This window comes from Agrilus planipennis, unplaced genomic scaffold, assembly GCF_000699045.2.
Source record: "Agrilus planipennis isolate EAB-ADULT unplaced genomic scaffold, Apla_2.0 scaffold228, whole genome shotgun sequence".
In the NCBI taxonomy this organism is placed as follows: domain Eukaryota; kingdom Metazoa; phylum Arthropoda; class Insecta; order Coleoptera; family Buprestidae; genus Agrilus; species Agrilus planipennis.
In genome coordinates, this window is record NW_020439016.1 from 318,496 (window position 1) to 328,090 (window position 9,595).

The 9,595-nt window shown below is 34.4% G+C and overlaps 1 protein-coding gene and 1 long non-coding RNA gene across 2 annotated transcripts in view; one reads left to right on the forward strand and one right to left on the reverse strand.

Annotated features, from left to right (window-relative positions):
* LOC108740756 (meteorin-like protein) overlaps positions 1–6,625 on the reverse strand; it is a 109,449-nt gene extending 102,824 nt beyond the window's left edge. Inside the window, exon 1 of the mRNA XM_018475212.1 lies at positions 6,176–6,625. Within this exon, the coding sequence (XP_018330714.1) occupies positions 6,176–6,309 (134 nt within the window). The 5' untranslated portion in view covers positions 6,310–6,625. The remainder of the gene's footprint in view (positions 1–6,175) is intronic.
* Positions 6,626–7,497: 872 nt separating this feature from the next.
* LOC112904932 overlaps positions 7,498–9,595 on the forward strand; it is a 66,813-nt gene continuing 64,715 nt past the window's right edge. Inside the window, exons 1-2 of the long non-coding RNA XR_003231461.1 lie at positions 7,498–7,969; positions 8,622–8,670. This is a non-coding gene — a long non-coding RNA (uncharacterized LOC112904932). The remainder of the gene's footprint in view (positions 7,970–8,621; positions 8,671–9,595) is intronic.

Consider the following 9,595-nt stretch of genomic DNA (forward strand, 5'->3'; position numbering starts at 1 on the left):
TGTCGGCCATCATTCTTTTCTAATTGTTGCAGTTGTCGGCCATCATTCTTTTTCAATTGTTGTCGTATTGTCACTGATGTCGGCCATTATGGTTTTTTAACAGATGTATAGTAATCAATGAATAAAATTTAAAGGAATTGTTTGTAAATAGGTATGCAACACATCTTACACTTAAGCATAAGAACTTGCTGATACTAACTTTTATTTACGAAATACTACTTCGCCCTGTGTTGACAACACTAATAATTTTTCTTATACATAATATTCGGTGACTGACAAGACACTGGGTAAAAAAAATAAATTATTATCTTGATAAATTTTAATAATTTGGAAGTTCCGCAGAAACAATCGCCTCTACTATGAACCATGAATCTTAACATTCACTGAATTTTTTTTATCCTTACAGATGTTTCTTTGAAACAATAAAGTGTATACAATTTCACCTGAAACGGAGTATATTTTCGTTCATTTAACTGTTGGACAATGAACATTACAGACCTACAGGTAAAATAATAGAAATATTATTCAAAGGGACTTGTTTATGGTTAACTTGACTTAGTAAACTGCTTGCGGCACTTACGTTTTCACTTATAAATTGCGACCCGCCTGACTGGCGACCAAGCCATTAGTGTTAGATGAAAACCATGAAATAACTGTACCTACCTGCAAAACACAAGTGCTCTTTTATAGCTATAGGTGATTGCTATTAAGCCTGAGCTTTTTGTAGTATCAACGCTCAAGGAACGTGCCCTCATTAGGAGGTTTTATTCAATTCATCGTACGATTAATAACAAATTACATGAAACTCGTATGAAAACAAAAAGAATCTTTGCTAATTAATACATAGTTATAAGTGATAATGCACCTTTTTCCCTATATTATTGGTATAGAAATACACAAAAGTGATATAGCCAATGCGGCGCCTATACAACTGCAGCGTCCTCTTCACTTGAAATCGACATTTTGACTAATTACATTAATTACGGGCCGTCTACTGTGTATGAAATAAAAAAAAAGCTCAATTTGGTTGTACGATCAAAGTCACTCGAATGGACTTACTATATACGATCGGATCCAGATCAGTGAGCTTCAATCACCCTCCCAATCGACCAACCATAGCTCGTAATAGTAGAGTAAAGTTTTCGTTGTAATATTATTAGTAACTTTCTGACTATTTTGTTTCACTGACGTAAAATGATAAGACTTCCAATTGCTTTTTATTAATTTATTTTATATTTAACTTTATGAAGTATAACTATGCAGATTCTTTTCATTACTTTTACCTATATTTGAATATTTTTATTCTCGATCAACTTTATCTTGTTAGAAATCAGGGTAAGAATATGTTTTTTAATATCTTAAAACCAACACGCCGACGTTTCGCCCTAACTTGTGGACTTTATCAAGGCTACAATTTTAAAAGAGAATATAACAGTTTAAACGGATTCGTCCACAATTCGCTTCTGTACATTATATTCTTCTCTCGTTGTGTTGCGACCATGCAAAAAGGTTTTCCTAATTAGTATAACTCCAAGTTCTATAGGATTTCAGGAAAAACACAAACGAGACTTTGTATAAGTTTTTAGTTTTAACTTTCCTGGATGTTCTTTTAGCGACTGGTATTTTTGGTCTTTCTCTAAACTCGTAAAGTTGGTAGTATTTGCATACGCGTATAATTAACCAGGTATAAAACTTAACAAGTATTACGAATTGTTATTTATAAATTAACGAGCACTTATACACCCTTTTCTTTTGCCAACAAATTGCATTATTGTGGAAAACGGCCAATAAAAGGCCCACTCGGCTACAAAAACTTTGTTTTGTTATACGTATAACGTAATGGGTATAGGTACCTTGTTTAAATGTTGCCTGTTATCTTTCCCTGATAAATGGCATGTAATAACGGTGGGGCATAACTTTAAAATGGTTTTAACTTCCACTTCGACGACTTCGTCGCCTGCCTGCCCCCTTATCCTGTCAGTTTAAGTGCTTTTTAGGAGGCAGCTTTTGATACTCGTTGACGAAATAAAAATAATAGACTGAGCCGGAATCAAAAATAGAATTGTATAGAACTGGGGCGTGGTACGGGGCAAAATCAATAGGGCACTGTTATCTGATTTTATTGCTCTTTATCTTATTTAGTAAATGAAATAAAAAGCGTTGAAGTCTGAAGTACAATTTACATACACAGGGTGTATCTAACAGAAATAAATCATGAAAATAAACAATAATCATTTTTTGTAAGTATATTTTTTTTAAATGATCAATTGTGAATATGTAAATGCAAATGAAAGAAATCGAATTATATGTCAAATACTTTCTATACTAATTAATGTTGTTGTAAAATAGTGTACGTACGCAGTTACAAGTTAATTTTTAAGTAATAAAAGTTGTAATTGCTGTCATTAGTTGTTTCATGTGTTTCGATTTGTTTTCTGGTCCAATGCCTATCTGATGGCAATGCTGACCTCATTTTCATTTAATGACCCCACGTCACGCTTCCTAATAACACTAAAGTGCAAATTTCTGTTAACAGAATAGATTTACAGGCTTTGACAGAGACTATAATCTTTTTTTGAAGGGATAATTGCTTTTTTAGTCAATATAGAATAACCCTGTAAACTCTATAAAAGGTAGAAAATAATTAGTGATGAGCAAAGAAAAGGCAAGACCAACACTGTCCCAGTCTTGGTGCTAGTACTTGTATAATCTTTTAAAAATGACTATGGGATAACTAAAAATTCTTATATTCGCCACCCTTATGAATGGAATATTCCTGAAAACACTATAATTTTTGTAGAATATGAAGTTATGTATTTACCAGATTTAACACCTCTCTCCACTATTAAACGATCAATATGGATAAGTTACTTATCAAGAAATTCTGAGATTTCTAAAAACATAACAAGGTAAGTCATTTTTACATTTCCTCCAATATTATTTTGGGAAAGTTGCAATAGTTATTACGGATTAAATGGCGCCTTTGATGTTAAAAATAAAAATGCCTGTCATTTCAAAAACCTTTCTAATACTTAAATGCAGACCAATTAGCATTTGTATTAAGGGGGCTGTACTGATAGGAACGAACTGAAGTCAGATCTTGGCGATAACAATGAATGGGGGTTGGTGAGCCCACGACTGCCCTTGCATTCTAATGCCTTTAAAAGAAACCCTAGGGAGTCGGTATAGCTTTTCGCCGCGACCAAAATTAATGCAAATCTTTGCTTCTGCAGCTAATAGCTGAACGGCTTTCTGTTATAAATAAAACTGCATTGCATCCAATGTCGTTTAGTGACAGCAGTCCTTATTAAAATTCTAAAGCGTTACAAAGCACGAGGACTATCTCTCTATTCATTACTTTGTGACAGGAATAGTAATTTAAATCGCTACAACAATACATAAATTTACCGGTTAGTGTTTATTAAAATGCGGAGGTCTTCGTATGAAGCACACGTGTATTTAAATTGTCTTTATTCCACACTATAAATTGAAAATGTGATAGCAATTAAAATACAATAGGGAAAACAATTGTGTATTTTACACTTTAAATAACAAATTGTATTTAAATACTTTTTACGAACAGTATTCCACATCTATATATAAGCAATAATAAATAATCGACGTGTTCTTACAACAATAGTCGTAGTAATCAGACTAATTTCGCTTACTTAGTTTTATATTTTATACTTTTTTAACTTAAATATTAACTGTTAATAGTTCCTTTTTCTGTGTACATTTAATTAATATAGATTACTTTATTGTTCAGGAAATCAAAGTAGTCTGTAGTTGATTACACCCGGCAGAACGTATTAGGTATCAACAGAAGCAAAACAATATAATAAAGCACAATTAGTTGGCATCTCCCTGTGTGAGGATTAAGTAAAGCAATTATTCCGAAAACAGAAGGCAAACTGCCTATTTCTATTAACGAACGAGATCTACTACGTGTTCTTTGTTCTAACGAACCAATGAAAAACTTCAATCTGAGCATTTGAAACACCTTCCATGCGCACAGAAGGTATGTGTAGAAACGGAAGACAAGAAAATTGCTGCAATGTTTCTCCGTTTTAATCTTAAAAATGCATACCTATTCCGTAGAAATCGCTTACGATATATTTTAATCGTCTCTAATAGAAAAGCATGCCGACAAAAATGTGTCTCCTTGCAAACAATGCTGTTAGCACGGAGTCAGACTATTACATCTGCCTTTATGCAACAACAATGAGGAATAAACCGGGAATTTTTTAAATATATACATAATAAATAATTACTAAGATTAACAGATGGTGAAAAATCATGACGAAATCGTCAAAAATCTAGAAAATTCAAATCAATACCGAGGCTATTGTAATAAACCAAAAGTGTCTGCCTCGTCATTTTCATCATCGCAGTGGTAGATGGTAAATGTAACCTTGCTATATACTGTCAACATTTTGTGGTACATAATGCTTCGATCGATGTGAATCGATCTGCAGAAGTTGGATATCACCTTAAACAGTCTACCGATAACTAAGTAGAAATTCAGACAAGCGGACGAAGACAGATGAATATCAGGACAAAATCCGATGAAATTTAGGCGAGCGGAAAAAGACAAGTGAATATCAGGAGAAAATCCGATGAAATTTAGGCGAGCGGAGAAAGACAGGTGAATATCAGGACAAAATCTGATGAAATGTAGGCGAGCGGAGGAAGACAGATGAATATCAGGACAAAATCCGATGAAATTTAGGCGAGCGGACGAAGGCAGATGAATATCAGGACAAAATCCGATGAAATTTAGGTGAGCGGAGGAANACATAATAAAGTGGTTTTAGACAGAGGCTCTTTTCATTCTTACTTTGCATAAATGTGAACTGAACCGAGCCATTTGGTTATTCAGGGATGAAGGGATCAAGCCTTTATGTGATTGATGAGTTTTTCTTACGTTGAAAATTGGACGGCTTATGATTCTATGCCAAATGCAATATTAACTGGGTTTAAGATATTGTGAAGTACCTACTCGATTAGGCATGTATTATGTATAGCTGAATAGCGGATTTTATGGATTCTATGCAACATTTGCGATATGATGAGTTAATGCGTTTGTTATATATAATACGAATTACCTCTCGCGAAAGCTCATGAGCTTTTGAACCCTCTTTACAGCAATACATACATATAACGGTATTTCAAAGAAGAGAGTCCTATTCGCAATTTTTTTGATAAGTCTAAGAATACAAAATGGGTTTTTTGGCATGTCCTGTAGTAACACTCCGTAGTGTAATAGAATGAAATAAAATTTTTACCATACGGTAATTTTAGAGATTACATTTTCATGTATTGTTCCGCCCATTACAACCAAATATGGCAGAGTCAGCTTTTTAATTTATTACCGCAACTATTCGTGTGTGTATTATAATGGCTCAAAAGTGTTAAAACTGGTTTTTATGAAACTTGTGTTATTTATTGAAAACAATAAATTTTCAAAAAGAACTGACGTATAAATATATTTTGCTTCTGCAGATTTCGTATAATTTTAAATTTCTTCATTCGATTTGACGATGTCTTTATCGAATAACGTACTTATCTGTAATCAAATATAGTGAAATTCTTCACAATTACACAAGGTGCCTACTCTTTTGGTATTTCTATTGAGTCCTGATGATCCTTCAGTCATTCTAACGAAACTTTTGTAGTTTTTAGTTCTCTTTTTGTAAGGCGTTCAAAATTTTTATTTCATTTTGCAATGTTAAAATTTGTGTCAAAGAGAACATTGAAGAAGTTTCAGCATCAATCAATCACTTAAATCATTATTTGAAAAGCCCCGGGCGACATCAATTCAAAACCAAAATATCACCACATAAAGGTTTTTCCTTAAAAAAACTGTAAACAGAATATTTCCCTGCTTAAACAGACTACCCCAAAAATTGTCACAAAAGAGTTGATATAATAATCCAAAAGAGGATTATCTTCAACTCGTATTTTGTTATCACCTATGTTGTCGCCTTTGGCATTAATTCTCACAGTACAAATGGACTTAAATCGAAATAAAAAGAATAAGAGAAAAAGCATTCGAGTGGACAAAGTGCATGGTGGGCTGTAGCTGAACAGTTGCAAAACAGAAGCGCGAACTTTAATCTGGTTCATTGTGATCGGCGCTGAAAGGATGTACTTAAAGTGTTGAATTTAATCTTACCTTCCGGTCCAGTCGCACTCATCACCCATAATTGTCCCAGATGTCAACCGCATCAGACATGCAAATATTATGCAGCAAACCACCACGCACGAACGACACCTACTATTATATGAGGAGTACACGTACGAATGCATTTTTTGTTTTTCGTTTTTGTTCGTGCCAAGAACAATTTTCGCATTCACGACCAATCCATCATCGTATCAAACAAAAAAAAAAACTAACCGCAAACGAAGAAAAATTGCTTCTTTCAATCACATTTTGTCATTTGTTATAGTCACAGAACACCCGCTTGTAAGTCTCTCCGTCGCGTAAAAAGTTTTCAAAAAGAGCGCGCGTAAAACATTCGACGATACAACTTCCTCTCGATCCGAATCCAACAAGTCTGCCGATTGAAAGTTAACAAGTGGTTTCAAAAAGCTTAAGCCGTCCGATCGCGTGCCGAATGTGAACGGAACGTGCCGAACCCAGTCCCACTAGATCCGGAAAAATCTCTTTCCGTAAACTCGTGCGGGTGGAGAGTTGAACGCTGGAATAGGTTCGTGTCGCCTATTATTATATCTTGACCGTATTAAATAGCATCAATTAAGATGCCACCTACGTTATGCAAACGGTACGCTTGGTTGGGTTAATGCCTCGTTTCCATGTCAGATTGAAAATGCTATCCGATCCCCGTATAGATAGAACAACAATTTTCCAAATAGGTCAGCTACAGGATAATTTGTAATTCATATTTTTAAAATGTACGTAATGATGGAGTGTTTGTTTATTTACTAGTAAATTTTAAGTAAGATCGTAGTCAACTCTTTTTTGCAAGGGGTAAGGGCTACTAGTGGGCAGGCAGTCCCCTTCTGTACTTCAGTCTCCTTTTAGGGATCGTGAAAATGGGTGGGTGGCGGTTGAGGTGAGAAAAATGAGACGGATGAAATAGAGAAAGATTATCTGAGAAATAGGTATTACTACCCCAGCATTTGCCTAAATGATCCAAGGGAACCACAGAAAAACCTGGACTAGGGCATTCGGATCCGGAATCGAACCGGATCCCTTTCGATTTCTAACTAATGGTTTAAACTTCCCGGCCATGCCGCTGGATAGACGCTTTGAGGTTTATGATAATGCTTGTAGGAAGCACCTAGACAAGAAAGACGATATTGGCATTCAGAGTAGAGTAGCTCATGATCCAGAGCTTCCAATGCTGAGGCTTTGGCTGATCGGAGCCTACCTGTAAGAAAGATAACATTGACATTCAAAATGGGGTAGCTCATGGTCCAGAGCTTTCAATGCAGAGGGTTTGACCAATCCGGACCCACCTGTAAAAAAGATAACTTTGGCATTGAGAGTGGGGTAACTTATAGTCCAGACCTTTCAATCCTGAGCCTTTGACATATCCGAGCCCACCTATAAGAAAGATGACATTGGCAATCAGAGTGGGGTAGCTCATGATCCAGAGCTTTCAATGCCGAGGATTTGGCTTATCCGAACCCACCCGTAAGAAAGATGACATTGACATTCAGAATGGGGTAGCTCATGGTCCAGAGCTTTCAATGCCGAGGATTTGGCTTATCCGAACCCACCTGTAATAAAGATAACATTGGCATTGAGAGTGGGGTAACTCATAGTCCAGAGCTTTCAATGCTGAGGCTTTGACTTATCCGAGTCCACCTGTAAGATAGATAACATTGGAGATATCTGCCGCAGTGGCCAACTAAACGAAGGATCACCTAGGAAGAAGGCTTATTAATATTATTAGCATTCTGGAGAGCACCGAGTTACAGTTTACTTCAGTCCCTGAAGAAGGTAACTTTGTTACCGAAAAGTGCTTCGGACAACTACAGTGTCGTGTTTTGGCGTTGGGGTTTTGAGCTTTTCTGTTTGTTCTATATGAAAGTCCTCCTTTATATTTTCCACCATCTTTTAACATTTCTTCACTCACTGTTGGGGTTTCTTTATTTCTTTATACCTAAATCTTTTATTTTCCATCGCTACAGTTCTGCTATCACTTTTCTTACATTGTTCCCATTTTCTTCGTGTCGCTTTATATCTTATAATTTATTCTTTTAATGTTTCCTCTTGTTTACATTTTCCTTCCTTATCCTTTATCTATTATTCTGCAGCTTTGGATTCACATTTAAATTTAAGTTTAAATAAAAAGACCTTTGCCCCTACATAGCCTGGTTTTTTTACATTATAAAATTGTTTCTGAGGAAGAAATGACAACAAATTCTTGTTTATTTCTTCTGCGAAATGTGTAAATTTCATACAAATTAAATTTTTAGACGATTGCTGATGATCAAATCAAACTTGCATCAAAATCCTAAACTTATAACGATCATAGCAAAAGTCTTTATATGTTTATATGCAAAGGTACTTGTTCTTTGATAAAGAAATAGATTTTTTTATCAACACTAAAATTTATGCCTGTTGTTGATAACCTAATCCGTTGTTTCAGACAACGAAACCAGAAAGAGTCCAATGGGCTATAAAGAAGATGGGCAAAGGTAAGAGGTTGAAATATGTCTTTTATGTTTACTTCCCTTAGTATATAAGTAACGAAGACGGCTTTATCAATATTTAAACAGAATAGTCCAAGAGCTTGAAACGTAATAGTCCTCTTTACAAAGAAGATAATAGTCTATGTAAGTAGATAAGTTTATAATTTATTACAAGTATTCCTATCGTACTTGATAACATGGCAGCTATATGTGATTTTTATGACAAAAAACTGGAAATAGAGAACGGGGTATGTATAATAACCACATTCTTTTTTGTTAGATCAATATGAGGTATATTTCGTTTAAATTAATGTAGACCCTCCAACAATTCTAAATTCTGGAAATTATAATCATTATAAGAAGTAGTTCTTCCTCCGGTCCCCGGCCATTTTTATTGCTCCACTATGACGTAGTGTCGGCCATCATTCTTTTCTAATTGTTGCAGTTGTCGGCCATCATTCTTTTTCAATTGTTGTCGTATTGTCACTGATGTCGGCCATTATGGTTTTTTAATAGATGTATAGTAATCAATGAATAAAATTTAAAGGAATTGTTTGTAAATAGGTATGCAACACATCGTACACTTCAGCATAATATACATATTTATTGTTATTTTAGACCTCAATTTTTTATTGTTTGTAAACATTTTGTTTTGTGCTAAGATTAATTTTAGTTTTTTAAGTTATTGTTAACTAGATTAAGTAACAGTATTAAAAAGACCATCATTTCTATATTTATACTCATAGCTTAGGAAATTTTAGTAAAATGAATAAAATGGCATCTAATTACACAAATAAATGTTTCATTTAAATAAAAATAAAAGCCCTATTTTGTGTTGAAATTAGGTAATTTTTTTGTTGAATAGGTGAAGTCTTGTTGGTAATAATATATGAGAAATTACAGTTATTTAGGTTTTTATACACATTTAAAC